At 49.3% G+C, this 26,428-nt stretch overlaps 1 protein-coding gene across 1 annotated transcript in view; it reads right to left on the bottom strand.

The window, feature by feature from the left end:
- The window catches only part of LOC147463097 (pentatricopeptide repeat-containing protein At4g18975, chloroplastic-like), a 56,043-nt gene that overhangs the window by 5,221 nt on the left and 24,394 nt on the right, over positions 1–26,428 (bottom strand). The window contains exon 4 of the mRNA XM_086487327.1: positions 2,447–2,659. Coding sequence (XP_086343453.1) covers positions 2,447–2,659 — 213 coding nt within the window. The remainder of the gene's footprint in view (positions 1–2,446; positions 2,660–26,428) is intronic.

Genomic DNA, 26,428 nt, shown 5'->3' with positions numbered 1-26,428 from the left:
AGCGTTGTATGTCTCTAAAATATGCTTCCTCAACAAGGTCCTGGTGAAGATTCGATAGGCCTCCTTGACACTCTTGTCCTATAGGCTATAACTGATGGCTATTGGTGACATGCCCACACAGCATGGTGTAGAGAGGTGGTGTGCTTGATGCAGTGGTGGAGTGGACTTGTCAGATTCCTTCGTCGCTCTTGAAGGCCCCGAATTCTTGGTCTTATTGTGCACCCAATACTGAGGTGTTAGAATTCGAAGGTCATCTCCTGAGTTTCCCATCTAAATCAAGTGAGTGAGGGCTTCTTTGTGGTTGTGCCCAACCTTGTGAGGATTTTAGGCATCATGGGGGGATTTGATCCGGTTTGACCACGTGGGCCTTTTTGGCTTATCTTTCTACCATGGCCAAGCCTCAAGGCCACAAATGCCCACCTTAAAAACAAACGTTCATGAGAGGCTTGTAGCAAGGAGAATCTCCCTCTTCAATGAGTGAAGATGATATACCTTCATAAGGTCAGAATAGTTTGAATCACGAATTATAAGAGAGGATAAAACACCCACAAAATACAAAAGCAAGGAACACAGAATTCTGAAAAACGAAAAACAAAATCACTTTATTTGTTACTAAACGAAACTAGATTAAAACAAACCATTATTCCCTTTAAAAAAGCTTTTAGAAAAGACATAAGCAAAATAAGTTAAAGGAGGTTGACTAAAACTTGAAACAAGTACTCAACTCTAAGACATCACAAAGACTTAATCCTAGGAATCAGAATCCACACAAAACCTTCTAAAACAGCAAGTCTTAAATCCTAACGTAGGAATTGAATATATTACGAACTTACCTAGAGAGGTAACAACACAACCAAAGTAGTGAAGGTGATCCCAAAGTAGACATATGAATCAGGTACCTCTAACTGGCTGCCCTCAAAGTGAATACGGACCATCTCCAAACCTGGCCGAGGTATGGAGATCATAACCTTGGTTTATCAAGGTTCACCATGAGCCCTTGTTCCTGTAAAAGAGCTCCACCATATATAGGTGATGTTGTAGTCTCTGTTGCAACTCAAAAATCAAGACAATATCATCAACATAGAGCATAAGATGTAACTGTGTCAGAGATCTCAGCCTCAGTGCCCCCTCTACTCTAGATGTATCCACCACCACATCTACGTAGAGTCCAAAAGAGAGTTGATAATATGGGCGCAGCCTTTCTTCACACTTTCTTCACACCTACGGTACTAGCAATGCTATCAGACAATCCTCTGCTTTGGATGCATCATGTAGTCTGCTGTTTCACTATCATGTATCAAATTCTTTTCAGACACTTTGCACGATCCATGGTTCATTGACTAGTGTGGAGGCCAGTGCTTCTCTGATTAGTAGGCTTCTATCACTCTCAAATGGGGAGAACCCATTTCAGATTCCAGTTTAAGACATCGGACCAGGAAGAAGAGTTCCTAGCACATGGCCCTTTGGATTGGAGCAGAATTTTTTGCTACTCATATGCATGGAGACAGAGCAAGGATGTATCTGGCATGAGCAAAGATCTTGCAATTACAGTGAGATTACCTCTTCTACTCTGAAAGTTTTGACAGCATATTTTAGCTTGGGAGGAGCCTCGGTGTGCTTTTACATGAGGGTAAGGCCCTGTCTGATAGAGATCAGACCCCAATCATCAGAGTTATTCTTCACCCCTCCCTTGTGAAGGATCCTCCTTGCCTTATCTCTCGCCCAACTATCCAGAGGTGAGTCTTGGTAGGCCACTATTTTACATTAGGGAGGCCAGGTCTAATGGCACCGGCATGCAATCACATAGCAGTGTATGTGCATAGACAGCAGGCACAGGAGTATGAGAGATAGGGTGCTCATCATGAATCTTCAGCAATAGGTACTTCTGGAAGGATTAGGTCTGATGCAGAAAGAAATAGAAGAGGGCAAAGAGAAGAATATACAGATGACAGAGGCAGTCATGGGTGCCTTAACCCAGTATGGTTAATCACCGGTGACCGCAGGAATTCAGTAGCTGGATTTCCACCTTCACCTGCTCGGTAGCAGCACCGACTGTTTTGCCCTACACAGCCTGATGGTGTACCCCCATGGATAGTTCTGATAGAGATGAGATTCCTCTTGCTGTGCTCATGACACAGTATGAGAAGAGTCTCTCACCTCTTGTATGTAATCCAATTGGATGTGTTATGACATTTAAGAGGCTGAAAAACAAGGATTAGTCTTGTTTTCAGATGGATACGGATAGTTATATCTGGATTACCCCCTCTCACATGATTGACAGTTTGTATGTTTTATATTGAGGAATGTGCCCCCAAGATGCCTGTTTAATAGACAACCAATTTCAGGAAAAGGACAAAGAGTCCAAAGAGCGTTGGTGCTTGGGGCCAGCCTTGTTTCACACAGTGGAAGAAAATAAGTAAAATAAAACATGACAAGAAGAAAATACCCGGATGACTTCAAGAGGCTTATGATGCCGTTCAAACATGGACAGAGCATATGTGACTAATCTAGTTGGTATAGACCAGGAACTTTTTAAAATTTCATTCTTCCAAACTGCCTCAGCTTGGTCTGGACACCGGTTCATGTCCAATGCCTTCAAAAGAGCCTCATAAGTTCGTAGTGTCTTCCCTTCTCCCTTTTGCAGCATCCACTGTGAAACCTGGAAAAACACAAGCAGTAACAACTTTACAGTACATTCGTGAATTGATTTTTCAGTAAAAATTACAAGTACAACCGTCACTCTCAACACAACAGAGGGCACAGCACACTGCTTTTATCTCAAATAAAGAGTTCATAAACAACAACTTGGTGACTGAAGCAGAGAGATTTATCAAAGTGCTTTGTGCGTGATGTGGATAACACCTAAGCACTATAGTGCAGATAATCCGTGATGGACTCTCCATCACATCCAGTTCTTGCTTCACAGCATCTGCATATTTAGGGTTAAGCTTGTAAGCTCGTCCATGCTCTGGTCAGATCCCTGTCACTAATAGATGAAGTGGACTTCTAGCTTGGCAGCGAGGCCTGCTAAACCATGTTAACCAGGCAAACACTTTTTTTTGGTGCATGAAAAAGTTGCTTATGTTAGTTTTTGGAAACTGCCCAATGGGGCTTCATCGCCCCTAGCAAGAGCGTAAATTGTTCAAGTGAAAAAGGAAGACTCTCACAAGCTCAAAAATATGTAGGCAATGGCTAAGTCAAAAAATGGGAGGGGGAAAAGGCCACAAAGGTGGCAGATAGTGCCACTAGATACCCTGGCGCACCGTGAAGAAGAGCCTTGGCCACCACAGCTGTGTGAAAGACTCAAGCTCTCTCTCTGCTCTATTGGAGCTACCATTTATTCTGAGGAGTATGTGTATCTGTCAAAGTGCAGCGAAGGGCATGGTGACACGGGAGCAAGCGGGGGGAGAGAGAGAGAGAGAGAGAGAGAGAGAGAGAGAGAGAGAGAGAGAGAGAGAGATTTTTTACGTCTATTAGAAGGCCAAAATCAGCCTATGAGACAAATCAATGTACATGGGTGTGTCTTCCGTCAATCGGAAAGACAAAAGTGCTGAAAAAACTGACTGATAAAGCTGATACAAATCTCCATGATGAGAGTGTGAGTGTGTGGAGAGCTATCGCTATGGTAGCCTATATGCAAGAGGGTAGTACAAGCATGATATGCATCTGGGTGACTAACTAAACTAGCTCCATCCTGTGCTAATGGGTGGGTGTAAGATGTGGTACATGGGTGGAGTTGGAGCCAGGGCTGCTTGGATGGCTGCAGTGGGGTCGGCCATCATCTGGGCTCGTCTCTCCTCAGTGGCTCGGTGATCACAGGTCTGAATCTCCGCAATCTGGTGTCGATGGAGTCTGGTGGCCCGGCAGCCTGTAGCGCGAAGCCGTCTCCTAGCTCTGGAGGTCTCAACCTGCTGAAGAGTCACCCCTCTGTGTGTGTCGGGTGGTGGGGGGCTGGTAGATGTCGTGAGACGAAGAAGTCATAAACCCTCATATCTGCCTCTGATGTCATCATATGCTCTGCATCTGCATACAAAGTGCTCCTCATCCTCTAGCTCTACTCTGCATATCCGGCATATCTGCTCCTCTCTGGGGGTGTCTGATGCTCTATCAGTATCAATCTCTAGTCGATGTGAGGAAACCCTCAGCTGGCCAATAGCTACTCTCGAGCTGTGAGGCATGTAAGTATCCATGTATCGTGGTCGCTGAATGAACCCGTCTGCTAGTATGTCCAGGAACTGATCTCGGTAATGTGACCGTCTAGATGCCAGGTCGGGTGTGAGCCATGTCCAACTCGTGTAGAGCTGCCGAAGATCCTGTCTGAGCACAGTGTTCCTCTCACTACGTGAGAGGCGGATGTGGGGTGAGAATCTGGGTCATACTGAAAGGGTGGTAGTCTATCCATGTCTAGGCCCTGTCTGTCAAACCATGCTCTAACCTGAGTGTACCAAGCTCTGTCATACCCTGTCTCTGAGATCTGTATAGCTGCCTCAAATGCTTTGTGTGTGAGTCTGTCTGCTGGGAACTCTCTCATCCTCTGAATGAAGGAGATAGTCTGGAACAGTGCCTCTACTATCATGGGAGGTGCCGCTAGCTCTGCTCTGATGATGTCATGTGGAAGTGTCGGCTTCCCGCGAAATAATCGCGAGATCGTACGTACCTGGGGCCTCTCGACCGCACTCCATTGGGTGTCTGCGAGGCCTGGGGCCCAAACTGTCGCTGCACACATCATAGCTAGTGTGACTAATGTGTCAAATAGCCACCCCTTCGTACGGGGCTCCTGAAAGTGTGCCTGGTGACATCGCCGCTCTAACATGGCCAGCGCTGCAAACCCCCATGTCAGTCTGTCTGTGGCTGCCTGTCTCATGGAGAAAAGACCAGGCAAACTCGTGAATGTAACTCCAAGGTAGACATATGAAGTTACGACCTCTATCTGTCCGCCGGCGGCGGCTGTGAATACTGCTATAGCCCTCACCATGGGAGAGGTGTGGAAGATCATGACCTTGGTCTTACCAAGGTTTACTGTCAAACCCCTGTGTGTACAGAACTCATCCAAGGCAGCCAAGTGGTGCTGTAATCCCTCGGGTGACTCTGAAATCAATACAATGTCATATAATAAAATGTGTACAGGTGTACCTGCAAGGTCTGACCCCTCTCCTCCAGCTCGTAGAATGTAGTCCTCAATCTTGTCGATGTAGAGTCCGCATAGAGTAGGGGAAAGTGGGCAGCCCTCCTTAACACCAATGGTGCTAGCAACAGCCTCAGACAAACCTCCTGAACAGTGTACTCCCCCAGTCACCTGCTCATAGAGTGCATAGATGGCCCAAATCATATCTGATGGTATCCCGAAGCTCTGGAGGCGTCGGAAGAGCCTCTCTCGTGGCACTGTATCAAAAGCTTTGCGGAAATCCACAAGCAGCAATATAATCTCTTCTTCCGCACCTTTGTCCCATCAATGAGGCAACGCAGGATGAAGATGTGATCAATAGTGGAGAAGGCTTGTCGGAAACCTGCCTGGCCGCGTGCTCGTAGACCCTCAATCTCGGCATATGAACTGAGCTCTGCCTCAAGTACTGCCCTGTATAGCTTGGCCATGGTGTGGCCAATCATGATGATCCTGTAGTTCCCTGGGTCCAGGGTGTTGCCAGATTTGTGGAGAGGCACAATAGTGTGCCTGGTCCACTCCTCTAGGAAGCCCTCATCTATAGCCCGGTTGAAAACATGTGCAATCAAAGGGGCTATAGTGGAAGTTGTGTATATCAGATGCTCACTCTGCAATCCTATATGGTCGGCCGAGTGGCCATGCTGTAGTCTGTCTATGGCCCTCTGTACCATCCCTACTGTGAAGAGAGAGGAGCTAGTAGGGCGAGGCTTGGGTGGCGGTGGGATGGGAGGCTGCCAAGGTACCTCGTACAATCTCTCAGCATACTCATGCCATGTCTGTGGATCCCCAATAGGAGTGGTCGGTCGTGGCTCTCGTAGAGTACGCCATGCTACAGCACTATCCATGCTCATGAATAGACGGTATATCTCAAGCTCCTGTGCCTCCTCAAAGGCTCGCCGCTTCCGGCGTGTGAGGGTCTTCATCTGTCTCCTGGGCTCTCTCTCTCTCGTGATCTCTCCAAGTACTCGTTGAGCTCGTAGTCGACGATAGAGAGCCCTGCACTCATCATCATACCAGAGGTTCTGTGGCATAGTCCCAGGGAGGGGTGTGTAACCAAAGTGGGTGGTGTGTGGAAATGAGCTGATGGTTGATGTCTGAAGAACGGATGTGATGTGTGAGGTGAGTAAGGGTAGTGGGGTGTGAGGGTGAAGCAAAAGAAGATTTTTCTCGATGTGGGCCGAGTATATGGGAGCTAGCTCGTGTATGAAGTGGATGGTGGTGTGTGGGGTGCGTGTGGCGGGTGTATGTGTGGGGGTGTCTCCCGTGAGGGAGAGTGCGGGGATCCAGAGAGGCCACCCACACACTCAGCTCCTTCACCATCCCACCCATACCCATTGGGACGAGACGGTGTCGAGAGCCTAGTCTAAGTAGGTGGGGGCCGTAAAGTGTATGTGTAGTATCGGCTGAAACTCGTGCTATAGCCTCCTCATGTATGGCGGGTAGTAGCTATGGGTCCTCTATGTCAAATGCCTCGCATTGATCACTGCCTATCCTGGCATTGATATCTCCCATAAGGAAGACTTCCCCTAGTGTGGAGTACTCCATGATCCCCTCTGAGAGGCATGTGTATGGTGAGTCCTCCTCTTGATCTATCAATGCGAATCTCAAGCCATGAGGAGCGAAGTAGCATAAAGCTATGTAGATGGTCCTCTCCTGTGAGAGCTGTAGCCGGTTCCAAAGATATTTGGCGTGTGGATCACGTGCGACAATCTGTATTCTGTTATGAAGCCCATCTCTGAAGAGTATGGCTACTCCTCCTGATCCTCTCGTAGTGTGCTAGCGTGTACAATATTTGTGTGTAGACTCCCAATGGAATCCCTGAAACCGAGGTAGGCTCCTGTCGGGGCTCTCATGTGTCTCTGTGTCAAGAAAATGATATCCCTGCCTCAACTCACCTCCTCGAGCCTCTCTGGATGTGTCCATAGATCTCCATTGCAGTTCTAGACTGCAAGATGTATCTCCTTTGGTGTCTCATAGGCCGCGAATCCCTATGGGATGGCCTTGCCATCAATGATGACCCGGCCGTCTCTGTATGAAGCTTTCTTCCCCTCTTTGCGAGCTTGGTGTACTCGCGGCATACATGTTCGACGATGAGCTACCTGCATAGGCGTGAGGTCGTCATCAAGGTAGATGGGAGGGCCTTCAAGCCCTCTCAAGATCACCCTCTTGCGAAGGAAGTGGATCGTACCTCTTCGGAGGGTAAGTGTAAAATGAGAGCTCTCTTCCTCGTGAGGTCCCTCCCCGCTCTCCAAGATTTGATGAACGGGAGGGGCTCCTCCTCCTTGTAGCCAAGCTTCTTGCATAGAGTCTTCCCATCGGTCTCCGAAGTAGAGCCTTCTTTTTCCACCATGCCAGTGATGCGCACATTGAGACGTCGGGCTTGTCTCATCTGCTCTTCCTCAAGAGTGGTGTACACAATAAGAGCTTCTTCTTTTTGTGCCTCTTCCTTCACCTCCTTCTTGATGTTCTTCTTCACTACTTCGACCCAACCCTCTTTGGTAGCCTCTAGCTTGGTCTCCATGCTCGCGGTCAAGGCTAGGGTTAACTCTACCTTGAGGGCTTCCTTTGCCTCTTCCTTGAGCTCCCCGTCCTCGGGGGTGAGGGATGCGATCGAGGCTTTGAGGAGCTCGATTTGCTCCCGCATTGCCTCCTTCTCCTTGAGCCATTCGTCTTTTTCTTTCACCCTCTCTATCTCCCATTCTTCCTTCTCTTTCCCCCATGCTTCGCGTTCTTTGATGTAGGCTTCTCCGTCCTTCTCGATTTTGCATAGGCATTTGATGACGGATGTGAGTGTCGAATCCGTCATCTTTTTATTTTCTTTGATGGCGACGTTGAGCTTGTTTTCGATCTTCGTGAGGTCTTCCATTTTTGCCATTGTCATGTCCTGTGTGCTTGCCTCAGTTTTTTTTTTTTTTTAATCTATTTGTTTTTCTCTGTAACTTCTGTGTGGCAACAATTAGGGCAGCCGGGTGTGTGTGTGGGGGTGGGGGGGGGGGGGGGGGGGGGGGGGGGGGGGTAGAGAGAGAGAGAGAGAGAGATGATGATGATGATGTATTTACGTCCTCGGGGGGCCAAAATGACCCATGGGACCCAAAATCTCATATATGAGACTCCCCCCTTCCCATGTGAAGGAGGGGACGTGTCATGATTCTGTGGTGATTTTGTTTGTGAGTGTGGTGTGATGTTCTAGCACTTTGGCAAGATAGATGCTTAGTGCTACTGGAGAGGGATGTGTTCTTGAGAGAAGCTCCTCAAATGTAGTACATCCTTAAATAAGTTGGGGAAAGTCAACCCGAATGTGTGCATATGCTGGACATTCAAGGGTTACATGTGCCTCATTTTCCAATGAGTTCAAGTTGCATTGAGTGCATCTCCTCATGTTTGCATCAATATTCAGCCATCCTCCCGTGTCACTTTTGAGCATGTGTGATCTTGTCCGCATCAAGGTGATGGCCCGTCTCGCACGGTAAGACATGGGTGTCCTGATATGTATTTGGGTTTCCCCGGTCTTGTACTCTTCCCAGTATCTCGTGTTTATGTGCTTGCAATAGTATTCAAACTTGGACCTGTGCATTGCATTCTTCCATTTGCTGTGGAGGGCCTCAAGTAATTGTAGTTCAAAATTCAGCTCGTGCTCATGCTCGGTACCTGCCTCTACATGCATGTCCCCATGTGCTCCCACATTCCATTTAGAGAACCATTTCCTCATGTACTCAACAAGGCTAGAGGTGAGAAACTTGCTTTTGTGGTTCTTTTGCGGCTTACATCCTACCTCCCATGCTATGTGAGGCAAACGGTTATGAGGCATCAGCTTCACCTTCAAGAGATATCTATGCATTCTTTGCAAGGCAAGCATTTCCAATGGTCTTTGTCTAGTCTCCAATAGCATCACTGAGCATGGTGTTGTGGTTTTTATCCCCATATGTCTACATAAGAACTTTTTCTGAATTTTCTCAATGTCATTCCATGTGTTGGCCGGAATACTTGGTCCCCATACCTCTACCCCATACAATAGCGTTTGGACCACACATGCATTGAAAGCCATGGACTTTATTTCCCACCTTCTAGTGACGCTTTGTTTGCACATGTTTTCAAACTCGTAATACCTTGCTTGTCCTGCTTCAATTCTTGTTTTTGCACATTGCCCCCATCTATGATTCGAGAATATAATGATGCCCAAGTATTGAAAGTTGTCCACTGCTTGAATCTCTTGCCCATCATACATAAGGGCGGGCTGATCCTTTGATTTGTGTGTACAAATCGCCATACATTTTGTTTTCGTGACATTCACTGAAAGTCCTGTGGCTTCGCAGAAAGTATGTACCACATCCAAAAGTTTTTGCAAGAGAGATATGCTATGCGCTAAAAGAACCACATCATCAGCATAAATGAGGAGTAGCAAAGTAATGAGACCTATGTTTGGTGCATCTCCATTATCTTGCGTCGTTTGGCAGATAAAGTCCTCAAGCTCATCTATGCATAGCCCAAATAATGTTGGGGATAGAGGACATTCTTGTTTGACCCCTATTGTGCTAAAGAACTCTTTGGAGAAGCCTGTTTGCATTTTCAGTTTACATCGAACCGCATGGTATAGGCGTGCCACCGTAACCCTCAAGTGTATGGGAACCCCAATGGTCTCCATGCGGGACCATAACCCATGACGAGGTACCGTATCAAACGCTTTCTTAAAGTCCACAAAACAGCAGTACACAGTTTCCCCTTTGAGTCGCGCCTCTTCCATCATAATCCGGATTGTAATCAAGTGATCTATGGTACTATGTTTTGCTCTAAAACCTGCTTGACCGAGAGCCCTCTTTCCACTATTTTCAGCCCATGTGCTAATATCCTTTTCTATCAGGCTCCCAAAAAGTTTTGCCATGCAAGAGCCCACCATGATGGTGCGGTAATCCGTGCGTAGGTTACGGTCTCCGCCTTTAAACAAAGCTTTGACCCAATTCTCTTGCCAATCTTCAGGCATGCCTTGGTGGATAGCTTGATTCATCATGCAGTGTATCCATTTCTTGGCTTCATTGCCCGACCATTTCAGCATTTCGGAGTTGAAGTGCAAAATATCAGAGGCTTTCCTAGTGGCTAGTTTTTTCAAACCTCTCAAAGCCGCTGCAAAAGTTATAGGTTCCTTAGTGTCAACCTGAATTTCAGCATTCATCATTATTTGAGCATCGGTGGGAGCATAGAGTGTTTGTGCATATACATACATTTCGTCCATGCTGAAATTTCCCATTATATCCTCCTTTTTTCCTTTCATGTTGCGCCATGCTTTCTTGGGCTCTTTCTTAAATCTGATCACCTCCTTCAAAAGTTCATGCATCCTTCTCTTTTTCCTTTTCAGCATCTTGTATTCCTTGGCTGCACTTTCCCACTCCTTCGTGGACTTATTGAAGCACTTTAACTTGCGTTTGGCTGCTTTACATTCTACATCAAACCATGGGTTATGAGGGAGACCTTTCACTTGTTGGTGATTTCTTTTAGATCGCCCCATAGTGACCTCTGCAGCCTCTTCTATTGCTTGACGAAAGGTAGCCCAATTTTCTGAAATGTTTTGGGACATGCATTGGCTACTCAATAGGCTGTCCAGAAAAGTGGCATAATCAAATTTCTTTGTGGCTTGCATTCGATATGCCCAACTTGTCGCCTTTTGGATGCGTTGTGTAGGCATGTGTGGAAGGTCTAGACATACATGAATTGGAGTATGGTCCGAGTTCGGTCACCAAGCCCCAATTTTAAAGTGTCCAATTAAATCCAATGCATTGTGGCTAACTAACGCATAGTCACTAGTGCTTCTTCCATGGTTTGATGTATAGCATGTGTATGTTCCGGAGCTTGCAAATTTCTTGGTGCCATTCATGGTTACAAGTTGCATAGAATTCATCATGGATATCAAAGCCAAACCTTGTTCATTCATGAGGTGATCACATGAGCATCTATCCCATATTGCATCTAATACAAGATCGCCATCTTTGTCGGCGGGATGGGTTGAGTAGTCAACCAATTGAACCTGTATGTTGGCTATGCGAGCATTGAGATCCCCGAGTATCATCACTGCCCCCTGTGGTGTGTAGGTTGCAATATCTGTATATAGGTCGGCAAAAGGGTCATTCTTGGAGAGATTATGCAAATCATAGAACGGGGATTCCTGATGTGGGATGTAGCATCCTGCAATGAACATCGATCTCCCAGATGTACAAATCTCACCCATATGTATCGTTTGTGTTCATCTATCTTGCATATCTTAACCTGATTTTGCATTTCCTCCTTGTACATTATAGCAACACCCCCTTGCCCGCGCATCTTAGTACCAGGTCACCAAACCGAGTGTGTAATATATCCTGGAATACTTGGCAGTCTACATGTGTCATGTTCCCCGTTTCAAGTAGAAAAAGTATGTCTGCTTGTGGTAAAACCTCTGTCAATCCTTCCCCTTTGTGCCAAGGGAAACCTCGGCAATTAACGTCGTAGGAAACTATCCCAAGAGACCTTAATGATCTATTTGATGAGGGAGTTGAACTCAAGACCTGTTATTCAAGAGGTAAATGGCATAACCAATCTACCACACTTTATACCATTTTCCTCTTCTTATTAGCGCGCGCGCACACACACGAGAAGAAGAGAATTTTAACGTCGTAGGAAACTATCCCAAGAGACCTTAAAGATCTACCCGACGAGGAGAGTTGAACTCAAGACCTGTTATGAGAGAGAGAGAGAGAGAGAGAGAGAGAGAGAGAGAGAGAGAGAGAGTACACAGAGCAGCCCACTCGTATGCGTTTCTGGTTACATTCAGGTCTCTCCCATGCCTATCTTCAGCAGTTCTGGTCAGCCATCTGGGATTTACATGTGGCTCGTCGTATTTCTTTTTTCATGTGGATGATTGCACATGCAGGACTTCCAGTTGGGACTTGGCTAGCTTCTATGGGTCATGAACCGTTATGTACTCGCTGTCCTTTGCGACTCCCTGAGTCACCTGCACACTGTCTTTGGTCATGCTCGTCTTTTCATGTAGTGTGGCTAGCAGTTTGCTCTTTACTTGGCAGAGCTGGTGTTCAGCATGGATTTCTCACTTGGGGATCTGTCTCCTGGTTGATGCCGATGCCCGGACCGCATCTTTTCTACAAGGGCTCAGACACAGATCCAGCTCTTATGCTTACCTTGACGGGTTATCGACGAGGGACTTTTGCTATGCTACCACAGATTGCTTGGCAGGGGGATCCTCAGACGCGTGATGAAATCTTCTCAGTTATCACTAGCATTGCACTATGGAATGTTTGGAGAGCTCGTTGTCTTCACATTCTTGGTGCGGCTCCACAGCTCCTTCCGGATATCCTCACTACGATTTGGTTGGACATCATTCACACCCTCATTTGGCAGTGGGATTCTTCCTCAGGTACATCTAGAGCAGCCGAGGCTCGTCGATTTGACTTCCTTCGGCGTTGGGCTCGATCTCCACTCTTCTTCACACTTACAGGTGGACAGATTACATGGCATTATGCACCTCCTCAGTGGTTTCTCCTCCACTCATCATATAGACCACCATGAGATTGTTCTAGTAGAGTTGTCACTATAGTGGCTATCACCCTTACATTCAGCTTGTACACCCCACGTGATAGGCCTTTTTTGGCATCCGTTGGGGATTATATTGTACTCACAGCCCTGATTTTTCAACAAAAAGAGAGAGAGAGAGAGAGAGAGAGAGAGAGAGAGAGAGAGAGAGAGAGAGAGAGATGAAATGAAATGAAATGTCATATTGACGTCTTCAAAAGGCCAAAATGACCTATGAGACCAATTTGTTACAAAATGGTGAATCTAATACCATGTCCGGGTACAAAAGAACTAGAACAAAGATACTACTACTAGAATCCATCCTCATCTCCACTCTGGATGTCAAGAGAGTATGGCTCGAATCCTCTGATGTAATCTCCGTCGATGCTGTGTAGCCCCTCTCCTCAATCGTGGCCATCTGGATCTCTGTAGCTCTAGTACTCGGTCGATGAGAGTGTCGGTAGTGGTTGAATGAGTGTGGGCCAAGCTCTACAGTGATGGCTGTTCCTCTGGCTGTCCCATATCTAGTGAAAAGAAATCTGTAGTACGTATCTGGGACTGTCTCTCTCTATCTCTCCCCAGTAAAGTGTCTCTATATCTGTGTAACTCGAGTAGATATAGCCCAAGACATCTCTGATCCTCATAACTCATGGCCCTAGAGAAAGGACCGAAACCCTCTCTGAATAAGCAGTGAAAACAGCCCCGTATCTCATAGTACACTGTGCAATGACATATGTAATGTAGCTCTATCTCTGGATCTAGCTGGCATAAGCGGCATATCCTGCTGTCTGCTGGTATCCCTCTGAATCTACCAATCTCAGTCTCCAGCTAATGTGAGGATGTGCGTATCTGACCAATGGCACACCACAACCATGAGACATGTGTGTGTCCATGTAGCTGGGTCGAATCACAAACCCATCTCATGTGAGGTGGAGAAGATGCTCTCTATAGAAAGCCATCTTCTTGCCCAACTCTTGTGGCGGCTCTATCTATGTCCTCCTGGTATCCAGCTGGATCAGGTCCTGACGAATGAGTCTAGTAGTCTCCACCCGTGTAAGAGACATCGAGGGTGCTTGGAGAGAGTACTGGTGGAAAGGGGGCAGCCTGTCCATGGTGAAGCCATGCGTCTAAAACCATGATGTCATCTGTGCATACCAGCATGAAGTGTCCCCTTGAAGAGCTAACTGTCTAGAAGACTCAAGGGCCAGTCTAGCATATCTATCTCTAGTAGTATCCCACAAGCTGTGCACGAAGGAGACTGATCTAATAAGCGTCTCAATCTCCATAGGAGGGGCAGCTAGTTCTGCTCGAATGATAGCGTGGGGCACGTAGGCCTTGGCTCTGATCAGTCGAGAGATCATAGATACCAAGGGCCTCTCCATACCTCTCCACCAACCGTCCTGGCCTACAGAAGGTTCCCATATCTGCACCCCATACAACATAGCTGAGGCTACTAAAGTATCAAAGAGCCATAACTTTGTCCGAGGTTCTTGGAACTGAACCTGCGAACACGTCCTCTCCAAGCCTCCCAAGGCCACACAAGCTCTAGTCAGTCTAGTCTCTGCTGCTCTCCCCAAAGAAAACCTCGGCCCAGTGAAGACAACCCCAAGGTAAGTGTATGCCTCAGTATACTCTACAATTTCTTGACCATATGTGAAAGTCGGTGCTGATCTCCTAATCCACTCTGGTGTGGTATTAAACACCATAACCTTGGTTTTACCAAGGTTTACAGACAATCCACTATCCTCTGCAAAACTGTGTAATGCATCCACCTGTCGTTGCATACCCTCTGGTGGGTCAGAGATCAACAATATCATCAGCATATAGCAACAATGGAATCCACGACCCTGCCAGCTGGGCATTTTTATCACCCTCTCTGTCAATGTAATCAGACACCTCATCAACATACATACCAAATAGAGTAGGAGACAATGGGCAATCTTGTTTCACCCCAATGGTGGAGTGAACTAAATCAGATATCCCCTCCGGAGTGCGTACATGTCCCATCACTCATCTGTATAGAGCCATAATCCCCCAAATCAACACTATGGACACCCCGTCTCCTACAGTCTGTGCATCAATCGAGCTCGCGGTACCATGTCAAATGCTTTGCGGAAATCCACAAAGCTACAATAAATCCGTCTCCCATGTGACCTACCCTCCTCGATGATGGCTCTGAGTGTCAGAATATGATCAAGAGAGGAGAAACCCCTCCTGAAACCGGCCTGGCCCTTTGCTCGTACACCCTCACCCTTTGCCCAATTACTCAACTGCTCCTCAAGAATGGATGCATACAACCGTGCCAATGTGTGCCCAACCATAATAGTGCGGTAATTCCTAGGCTCTATAGGATCACCTGCTTTGAAGATAGGCACACTAGTAGACAACCTCCAAGTCTTAGGTAACCCCTCACACATGGCACGATTGAACAACACTGCAAGCACCTCTACCAGCATATCTCTAGCATGTGTAAAGTGCTCTCCTACTAGACCATCATGATCATATGCCCTGCTGGTCCTCATCCTGTCAATGGCTCTCTTTACCATCTCAATGGTAAAGAAGGTGTTGATAGGTAGACATGGCTCTGTAGGATCTGGAAGGGGGTCCTGTCCAAGTACCGTATATAACGATGAGGCATACTGGCCCCACACATTAGGAGAAGTAATCACTGGGGGAGGGGAGTGCTCATGAAAGAATCGCCATGCCTCTCCTGAGTCTAACAACTGATACAAGTTTCGCTCCATCTGGGCCAAGTAAGCTCGTTTCTTCCGTCGCACAAGGCGCCAGGAAGCAATCCGAGATTGTCTGTAAGTGATGACTCCTAAAAGAAGATCCCTCTGAAGCTGGGCTATCATCTCTCTGCACTCCTCATCATAACAACTATTCTGGGGCATGCTCCCAAAATATTGCCTCCGACCCGGCTAAGTATGTGGGATGCCTCTGATGCTGCACCATGCAGTGTCTCGGTCAGTAAAGTGGTGCACTCCTCCACTGAGAGGCCAGGACCAGTTGTGCATAGACGGTTATAGATCTCCTCTGTATAAACCGAGTCAGCCTTTGGTGTAAATGTATAACGGGTATGTGACTTGCCTCTTGATGTCTGGGTTGTACTATACTAAAATGAAACAGACAATGTCAAAAGTGCATAATCCACAGCTACGCCCATTGGTCCGGCTCCCACTATGAAATCTTGAATACAAGGAATAAAGCTCGGTTGTGCCATAACATAGTCCACTGTACTGGCCCCATGTCTGTGTGGAAAGCATGTGAACCCGGCTGCTCCAGGAAATCGCTGTAAGCCATTAAGTATGGCTAACCCATGTGTAGTCGTCATCTCCGTGAGGTATCTCCCATACTCCACCTGCTCTCTGTCATGTGAGCATCTGTCAAGCCCCAACTCACCCACATCCAGCTCTCTAAGCATCTCATTTGAAGTGTCATAGAAGACTATCTGAGAGTTGCCCGTTCGAGCATTGAAGTCCCCTAGGAGGATGGTATCACCATCCCTAGAAAACTCCCATATATCATCATCTAGTATAGAGAAAGGCGATTGTCCTCGGATGCAACATATATTGACATACTTGGGGGGGGGGGGGGGGGGGGGGAGTAACATATGGCAATGTATAGAAATCGCCTTGTGTCAGTGCTCAGCCTCAGCCACATGTGTAAGGTGCAGCGGAATGAATGTTGCTCAAGATGAGTGCTCCGAACTGTGCTCAAGGTTCCTTTCACTTATGGAAGGGAGAGCCTTCCGTTCCTTTAGTGAGAGAGTGCAATGGACACAAACAAAGTGATGAACACTGTGAAGGTGTATGAGACTGAGAGATAGAGAGAGAAGAGGATACGACACCAGAGACGTTGTAAAACCCTCCTCCGAAGGCCCCACTCTATGGCGAGAGCGGTCTACTTATGATTGCACAAATCTCTACAATGCTTGGACTTGCCAACGATGTCGACGACGACGAGAAGGGCTGAAATCTAAAAGGCTAATGGCTGAAATCTGCAAATCTTCTATCTACTGAATTCTGACTCTATGTCGGTGATGATGTCGATGACGACGGTATGACGACGACGCGCTGAAAATGCAGATGCTGGAATCTGCGTTTTCTGGTCTGAAACTGTAAATCTTGCGGAAACTGACCGTGCGGCGAGGAACTGCTGCGGGAAGGTGAGATCTGCGAGGTTCGGGACTTCTTTTGCGAGTGCTAAAGGCTGAAAGTTGAAAACGTTGATCCTTCTTGGTGTCCCGTCGCGGTGAATCTGCAAAACGCTATGTTGATGCAAAAACGCTAGGGCTGAAAATGGTCCTGTTGCTGCCGGTTGTCCTGCAAATGCAAACGCTAGGCTTCTTGGTTGGTCTTGCTGCTGCTGGGGCTGACCTGCTATGCACAAAACGCCAGACTCCCTGTGGATGAAAACGCTAGGTCCTTGCAGATGCAAAAATGCTAGCCCTGCTGATGTGAGGGGTCTTGCGGAGAAGTTGCCTGTTGAACCTTGGTTCCTGCTGCCTCTTCTGCCTGAAGGTGCTAGCGCTAGGTTTGCTTATATACAAACTTAGCAAATTTGAATGCTCATGATGGGTTCTGATGGAAATCTGATGATCATGTTGTGTGCAACCAGAGGATATGCATCTAATGTAAGTGTCTGGACATGCACGGTCTGCAAACAAACTCACAAAAGTGCCAGATCACTTCCTATTCTAGACTGACTTGACTGAATTGAACCCTTGTCATGCTGTAGCTTGTCCGCGGACTCATAAGGTTGGATGTGTCATGTGACATCCCCTCCTTTTCAAAGTGAGGTACTGGTACCAAACTGTATGGCGTCGAGGGAGATCGCCAGTAACATCCGGAATCCTGGAAAGGGCTCTTCGCCGGCCACTCTGATGTGTGGGTCGTACGATACTTGAACTTCATAAAGGTCAAGTGCAAAGCTTGCTTCTTTGGGCCGCGCCGAAAGCGACACAAAGTCATCTTCAATGCTTCCACTTCGTCTAGAGTCATGCTTCTTTCTTCTTCAAGAATCTCCATGGCTGAAAATTCCTGAAACCATTTCCAACACAAAACCATGAACATATCTATTCCATGTAAAGTGAGTGAAAAAAATCTTGGCGTCCTAATAGACTGCGCATGCAATGTAGATGAACAAAGAGACGGAGTGCCAAACCATTCACCACACACACGCAAACAATGAGATCGAATCTTCTTTTTTTTTCCGAGAAAAAGATCCTTCTATTAGTTAATGAAAACTGCCCATAGGGCTACAACCACCTCTGCAAGAGAGGGCTACAACAAACATGATGGGGAGACTCTCCCAATGAAAGAACACCATATATACAATGAGGCTAAATCAAGAGATGGGAGGAGGGAAGAGCCACACAAGTGGACGGTAGTGCCATCTGAGCACACCCTGGACAAAGGTGTAGAAAGGCTCACGGCGCCAGAGTCGAAGGAAGGCCTTGCGGTGCTTTCGCATGTGGTCGGAGCTGCCGTGTAGTCCCTCAAGCTGTCCTCTAAGAGAGTATGGATCAGCTCTAGCCAAAATTCACGAACAGTCTTTGCTGGCGGCACAGGCCGAGCCTCAAAGATGCGGAAACAACGGGCCCGCCAGATGAACCAGAGTGTCAAGCCACTGATGAGCTCCCAACACTCCTCTCTCTCACTGCACCACTCCTGTGGTGTAAGCTCTGTAGCAAGCTGGAGTGTAGGTCGCCCCCCCTGTATCACTATCATCCTGCTGGTGGAAGATAGCTCAAACTGAAGTGCCGGGCCCGTGAGAGTGGACCAAGCTGCTGCCCCCCAAGTGTAATGTCTAGCCGTGGAGAGAGTAGGCATCAGTCGAAGAACTCGTAGCCACACCTGCTGGGCCAAAGGACAGTCCCAAACACAGTGTCGCTGACTCTCCAACAAGTGGTCACAAGTTGCACATGCGGCCGAGACACCACTATGCACTAGCCAGCTCCCTACTGCTGTAGCTCTGTGTGCGACCAGCCACTGAAACAAGGTGACGCGCCTCGGCTGTCTGGAGTCCCACAGCCTCTCCCAAAAGGCTGCCAAGAACTCGACTGTGAGGCCCTCCTCCTGCCAATGACGTGCTGCAGCGGGGCGGGCCTCTCTCTGTGCTGTAAGTATATGACGTCCAAGCCGAACAGTGTACTGAAAAAAAGGGACACCTAAGTGGTCTGCAGAAGAGAAGGGGTCCCTCCATAGCCACTCACCAAGATCCCACTGCACTCGTGCTAGTGGACAACACTCACTCTCAAGCCCAAAGCCTCCAGTGTCCAGTCTCAAGAGCTGCTGGGTCAGGGTCTATGACGCACATCCTCCCACAGATGCCCACAACTCGGATCCTCTGGAAACAGCACTTTGCCACCTGCGGGGCCTCTACTGCAACTCGTTGTAGTCGTCCCCCACCCTGAAGCTTGAAGAAAAGGGCTGGGACAGTCTGTGAGCAGGCCCTGACTGAAATGAGAACCTCCAGTCGTGTGAAGGCTCCCATCCACCGGGGTGCTACTGGCTCGAGAGGCGTAAGCCACTCAGTTGGAACTGACTCTGAGATGTCCTGACACATGCTCTGCACCCCTCTCATGCTCTGTAGCTGGAGACCTTGCACCTCCTCTGACAAACCTGTGAACTCTAGCCAGTCACCTAGAGAGCGCGCTGGACCTGCTGCCATGGGACCCTAGGAAACATGAGGCTGACTACCAACCAAGTGGCCTCTCTGAGTGCTAACCATTGGGTTCCATACGAGGGGCTACCGTATGCGCTCCTCCGTGCACGTCGGTTGTCTCTGCTCCAGGCCTCGCCGTAAGAGCTCCCAAGTTCGAAGCAAACTCACAGCGAAGCGGTCCTCCAGTCTCCTGCTCAAACCAACTCTGCGCATCTCTGTAAAGATCCATCCGATCGAAGGTTGCCAAGGGCCTCCTGACTGAGGCACCCTGGCACGAAGCCTCTGCAGAAAGAACTCCTTCCAGGGCTCCTCACCTGGAAGAAGTCCTCGAACTATGAACTTCCCAAGAAGGGCTTTGCTCTGCTGTGCTGGATCAATGATCCCAAGCCTTCCCTAAGAACAAGGAAGCGTGATGACCTGCCAAGCCACCTTGGCTCGGGCTATCTGAGTGTCACATCCTGACCAAAGGAAGTTCCTGATCAGCCTCTACCTGGCTGATACAAGAACTCGAGAAGATCCAGCAGGAAGTGATGTACCACATAGTCGCCAACAACACCTCGTTGGCAACTACTACTCTACCAGCCAAAGAAAGGCGTGTTGAGCTCCAGCGTAACAACTTTCTCCTGATGGACAAGAGAAGAGGAGCAATCTGTTGCTCGGGAGACAAGTCCAGACCAACCTGACAACCCAAGTACCGTACTACAGTCCCTGGGGAATCCACTTGAAACCCTCTCCTGGCATCCAATCTGGCACAAGAGCACTACCAACCGAGAAAGCCACTGTCTTTCTCCAGTTAATCAGTGCTCCCGATGCACAACAGAAAGTCTCCAAAGCCTGCTCACAACTGTGAAGATTGGCCTCCTGGCCATCCAAGTACAAGGCTGAGTCATCGGCAAACTCAGCGTCCAGTAGCTCATCTCCCCGAATAGGGAGTGCTAAGCCCCGTAGACCAACCTGCTGTGACACCAAAAATCTGCTCATCGTCTCCGCATAGAACAAAAAGAGAAAGGGGGCAAGAGGACAACCCTGTCTGACTGAGCGAGTAAGCATGAAGCGGTCACCTCTACCTCCTGCCAAAAGCACCTGACTGTGAGCCTGTCTGTACAGGGCTGACACCCCTCTGATCGAAGCATTTGAGAAGCCCATCCTGCGCAGAGTGCCCTCTAGAAAGTCCTAGTCAACTCTGTCGTATGCCTTCTCAAAATCGAGAAGAAGAATCACGAGGTCCTCACCATTGAGCCGTGCCAGGGCAGAAGCCTCCCAGAAAGTAAAGATGTTGTCAAGGATACTGCGCTCCTTGACAAAACCTGTCTGAGGTGGTTGAATCCTCAAACTCAGAGCCTTGGCAAGAATTTTGTAGGCTGAGTTGAGGATGGTGATGGGGCGCCACTGTCGAATCTCATCCAAGGAGCCACCCTCCTTGGGAATGAGGTAGATCAGGCCCTCGCTCATGCTGTCAGGCATCACTCCTCTGTGTAAAATGTACTGAAAAGCACTACAGAGATCTGGGCCAAGCAGGTCCCAGTACTCTAAGAAAAAGCTGGGAGTCAACCCATCCTCACCTGGACAGCTACCAAGGGGGAGGGCCCTAAGAGCCGTGTGCAGCTCCTCCAGCTGGAGTGGCATCTCTAGCCTCTGGCGCATCTCCTCAGTCACAAGACATGGCATCTGTGCCCAAACCTGCTCCCTGCATGCATCCTGCCGCTCTGACTGGGCCTCAGCCGACAGTAACTCACGGTAAAAGTCAGTAGCAATTGCACGCATATCCTCGGGCTCACAAGCAACTGACCCATCGGGCCTCCTCAACTGACTGACCTTGGCATGCGAGTGCCGAGGTCCCACTGTCTCAATAAAGACACCAGTCACTCTGTCACCCACCTGAGTCCACTGAGATGCATGTCGGTGGAAGGCAAACTCATGATGCCTCTCCTCTGTGCTAGCAAGCTCCTGTCGAGCCTGCTGTAACTGCTCCTCCAACCATGGACTGTCTGGATGCTGCTCCTGCATCCTCTGTAGTGAAGCAATGCCTCGTCTGAGACGCTGCTCGGCCTCTCTCGCTGCAGCCCGGCGAGCCAGAGACTCCTGAAGAAAAAAGTGGCTAAGCTGAGCTAGGCCTGAGGCCACTCTGTCTGCAGGTGAATCCTGGCTGTCCATACCCTCTATCCAGAGAGCCTCTACCCTCTCTCTGAGTGCTGAGTCCAACAAGACCCTCTTTGGGATGCGAAGCATCGTGCTCCCACTCCTTTGCCTATCTGCCACTGTGAGGATCACTGGTGCATGGTCCGAGAAGGAGGTCCCTGCCAGGATGCCCACTGATCCCCCCAAGTCACTGAAGTGGTCACTAGTGTAGAAGCGATCTATCCGCGATAGATTCACTCCTCCCACTCTGCGGTCCGATCTAGAGAAGGCAAGACTGTTTGGGGGCCTCACAAAACCAGAGTGCTGCCATGTATCCGAGACCCTCAAAGTCATACACAACCTTTCCCAAGCTACCAACTCGACTCCATGCACAGTAGCATGGCTGCCACCAATCCTATCAGAAGGGTCCTCCAACATGTTGAAGTCCCCTCCTATACACCAATGATCGGCCTGCGGCAAAGACTCAACAATCTGTGACCAAAACTCTGCACGAGCACTCGCCACATTGGGCGCATAGATGTTCACGAAACCCACAAGGCCACCCTGAACCTGCATAGTAATCCATTGAGCCCTGCCTGGCACAATAATCCCTCTGCCCACAATGGCCTGCTGCAATGAGTCCGCAATAGTCATACATACCCCACCCTAAATGCCTCCAGGTCCAAAAGTAGCTGACCAAAAGGTATCATATCGTCCACGCAAAATCTGACCACATCGCCGAATGCGGCTCTCACACAAATGGTGCTCCTGAAGCATAAGGAGATCAATCTCTCCTCCCACAAGACAACGCTAAAGCTCCTGACGGAATCGGCCCCGCTGTCGCTGAAATTGGGGCCCACCTAGTCCCTGCACGTTCCATGAGACAATCCTCATGGGGAGCGAGAGAGAACAGATGCTACCGCAGCAGCAAGACGGGCTATCTTCGAGGCTGGCTTGGATGGGGAGTAATCCGCATCCGAGCGTCCTCTAGATAGGCGTGACTGCAGTGAGTGCCTAGCCCAAGCCCAAGCAGAGCGAGCCGTGCGTAAAGCAACCTCCTCTGTCTAGGACTCCTCATGAATGTATACATAGCAAGGAAAACACTGCGTACACCACAATGTGCCTACATCCTGTTGAGTCTGGGGGCGTCACCGCAAACTTGGCCAATGGCCACAAAGTCTGCAGCATATCTGTAACTCCAAGTTCTCCCATGTGATGAGAGAACTCTAGGACCTGTGTATGCAACCATCCCAACACTCAGTCGAGGGACCACTCTGTCTCGGCCCTACCACAGAGGGGGGAGGAGAAACCAACTGCTGAGTCCAAGGCCTCTGTCCCCCTAGCGGCAAGGAACAAGGCATGGACCCTGAAGCAGGCTGCCTCATGGTCTACTGCCGAATCTCCGAGAAAACGAGTGAACCCGTAGTCGAAGAAGTCCCAGCGGCGTCGGATGTCAATGCTCGTCAGACCCCGAGGGATAGCTGCAAGGGAGGATGTCTGAATCTGCAAAGGGGGCCGCAAGAAGGGCTGACCCTCTCTCGCTAGGCGACTCGTGGCAAAGGCGCTGCCAAGAGATCTCCTAGCCGCCGGAGAAGGACCAGTCTCCTGCGTTGACTGTGGAACTGGAGCAGGAGGGGGGGGAGAAGGAGCTGGGGGGAGCGAAGGAGAAGAGGGGCGGGATGGGGCGACAGAGGGAGAGGGGCGAGGTGGAGAGGCGACGGGAGCAGAAGGCGGGGGGGAGGATGAGGAAGAGGAGGGGAACTCTGGGGGGGGGGGAGAGGCTGCCGAGGGTGAAGCGGAGGTGGGGGCTGGCGCAGGGATCTCCTCCTGCTCAAGAGGACCAAAGCGGTTCCCGGTGGGAACCCACTGCTGCTGAGTAGGCACCTTAGGGCCACTCTGAGTGCCAGGCTGACGCTGTGGCCCCTGGCGTCGTCGACCACGGGCCTGCTGGAGCCCCAGGCTCGGAGGGTGGATCTGCATGTGTGTGCTGTGCTACTGACTGTGGTTGTGGGCCAGCCCTGGCAGGCTGGGCGTGAGGCTGTGGTGCAGGTCGCGGCCTCCCCCGTGGACAAGCCTTCGCTAGATGGCCCATCTGTCGGAAAATGAAGCACTGGTTCGGGAGGCACGAGTACTCCACACTCTGTCGAAACCAACCCCCACTCACCTGAGGTAACAGGATAACCTTCGGGAGCATGTCGGTATCTCTGACCAAAACTCGAACTGAGGGAATGCCAGCCACCTTGGCAGCTACTGATGCTGCCGTACGAGGTGTCTCTAGGACAGTCCCAATGGCGGAACCAATCCTGGAAAGAAGTGGTAAGTACTCCCTCCGTAAACCCGGAAAGCAAACTGAGATGGGGATGTCTGCCTCCTCTACTAGAACATCCAAAGCTGAGTCAAAACCATGTCGCCACTGTCGAAAGTGGGCACGTGATGCTCGGATGGCCAGTGGACTCATAGCTATGACCTTGGACGCCATCTCGGAGGTCTCAAACTCAATCTGATAGTAATCCCGTCCAAGAATCTGGACATCCAGGATCTTGCCCACCTCTGCGAGAAGGCGGGCCTGGAGAAGGTCTCGCAGCTCTCCTCTGCTAGGTCGGGTGTCGAGAATCTTGCAGATGACCGAGGTCGCCTGCAATCACTCTACCTCTGCGGCAAGGCTCGCTTGCTCTGTCGGCGGGAGAGCAAGTCGAATGGTGGGCTCAGTGGGGTCGGGCGAGGGGGCTTCTCGCGAGTCCCTTTGTGGCGACACTGGAGCCTCCATCTGTGTCTACTGCTGTGGCATAAGAAGAGGGCGACGGGAGGGTGCTGCAATTGGGCGCGCCAAACACTGCTCCAAGGAATTGAACCAATGCCGAAAGGGCCGAAACTGCAGGGAGCTGTCGAGGAGGAAGAACAAAACGAGCGGGCGAACAGGCCGAGGGGGGGGGGACAGCGGGCTGGGGCAAGCGGGAAGGGTAGCGTAGCGGCGCAAGGGAGAGGGCAGCGGTAGCGGGGGCTGAGGACGGGCGGACAGACAGGGGCAGGGGCAGCGCGAGGGGGGGCAGCGCGAGGGCTGAGGCTAGGCGGGGGGGAAGGAGGCAGACAGCGGGAGGAGGCAGCCAACGGGGGGGGGGAGCGATGGCGCAGCGTGGTTCACAGCAGCAACGAGCGCGCTCGTAATGAGATCGAATCTTTCTCATATGATCTAAAGCAATCAACTGTGGCAATTCACAACGGAAATGCCCATGCTTGGTGCTTATACTTACAACTCTGTCGTGCCAAGGAAGAGACGTGGAATGTGACTCCCTTGAATGCATACTTTTCAGCTTTTGATGAATAATCCGCATACATCTGTGCTCATTCATGAGTGAAACGTGCTCAACGTACAATATGTCATGCCTAGTAAAAGGGATCACATAAAAACGCTGACTAAAATACAGGAAACGATCACGAATGAAACACTTGTACAATGCGTGCTAACTAATCAGACGAACACATAGTACTTCCTGTAAGGGTTCTTTGGACCTACGCTCGAGAGCCAAGATCGGTTCTTCATGTTTGATCAAACCTTCCTGTGGGGGTTTTGTGGACCTCGACTCGAGAGCCAAGATCGATTCTTTGTGATTGATCGAAGCTGCAATGAGGTTAGCTTCGCTAGAAAAAGCATCAACTAAACCATCATCCTGGTGAACAATCACGTCTTGATCATACAAATCATCATGCTTGTGAGAAATCACATCTTGATCATCATGCAAATCATCATGCTTGTCATTGTCATCCAAATCATCATGCTCATCATTATCATTCAAATCATCATGCTTATCATCATGCAAATCCTGTAATTCCTGTGTGTCTTGCTTTGGAGAAGAAGAGACTGAGAGAGTCTCCTTTTCCCGAATCTCTTGCATTTGTGCCTGCACTTGAGAAAAGAGTCGCAACATCTCTTACATTCTTGCTTTGTTCTCACGATCAAATTTTGCTAGTCTTTCTTTGTTCTCGCGCTCGTGCTCACGCTCTATGGCTTCCATTTTTGCGTCGTATTCACGATCTATGGCTACCATACTTTCTGCGTAGGCCCTTCTTCCTGCTTCTCTTGCTTCGCATTCGAACTTGTTGTCCATAAACAACTGCGTCAACTCCCTCATAGGAGTTAGTGCAATCCTTGGCGTAGATGGGAAAGGGGGAGGGTCTAAAAAACCTCCTGGTGGGGAAAATTCTTCTTCGCCTCTCTCATACTCATCACCTCCAAGCTAAGTATCCATTCCGGTTTGAGTGATGACCATCCACTGAAGTCGTGGGTTCTTGTGGTCTTGGGTTCGTAAGTTCACGAGGAACTTGGGTTCTTGTGGGTCTTGGGTTCTTGAGGTTCTTGAGTTCACGAGGAACTTGGGTTCTTGGGGTTCTTGAGGTTCTTCTTTCGCTTGCAATCTGTGTTCGAGAAGGATCTTCTCTTCACCCGAGTTCTGCTCTTTTCCGCGGGCGCACCCCTTGGCGGCCTTGCGCTCACAACAAGGTTGCTTTTTCCCACCTCACGTCAATTGGCCGGTCGCTAAGTGCACGGTCCGCTCTCAATGAGTGAAAAGAGGCACAACAGAAGGCGGGACAAGCCCTTCTTTCTTGGGATTCCTATCACTCTTCAAAAACACGATTAGGAATCGACACACCCAAGCGAACTTGGGTTCGTGCGACCGCAAGAAGCAAAAAAAAAAATGTGGTTCTTGTGGTTCTTTCCTTGAGTGATACAGAACACTGCCAAAGCTCTAATACCAAAGTAAGGTGCAACGGAATGAATGTTGCTCAAGATGAGTGCTCCGAACTGTGCTCAAGGTTCCTTTCACTTATGGAAGGGAGAGCCTTCCGTTCCTTTAGTGAGAGAGTGCAATTGTCACAAACGGGAGCGCATAACAATATAAAATATACTCAGATTAATAGAATTTATCT

The sequence above is a fragment of the Adiantum capillus-veneris genome, chromosome 2 (assembly GCF_014529385.1).
Source record: "Adiantum capillus-veneris isolate H3 chromosome 2, ASM1452938v2, whole genome shotgun sequence".
Taxonomy (NCBI): Eukaryota; Viridiplantae; Streptophyta; class Polypodiopsida; order Polypodiales; family Pteridaceae; genus Adiantum; species Adiantum capillus-veneris.
The sequence above is the reverse complement of the archived record's forward strand: the minus strand, read 5'-3'. Positions and strand labels throughout refer to the sequence as shown.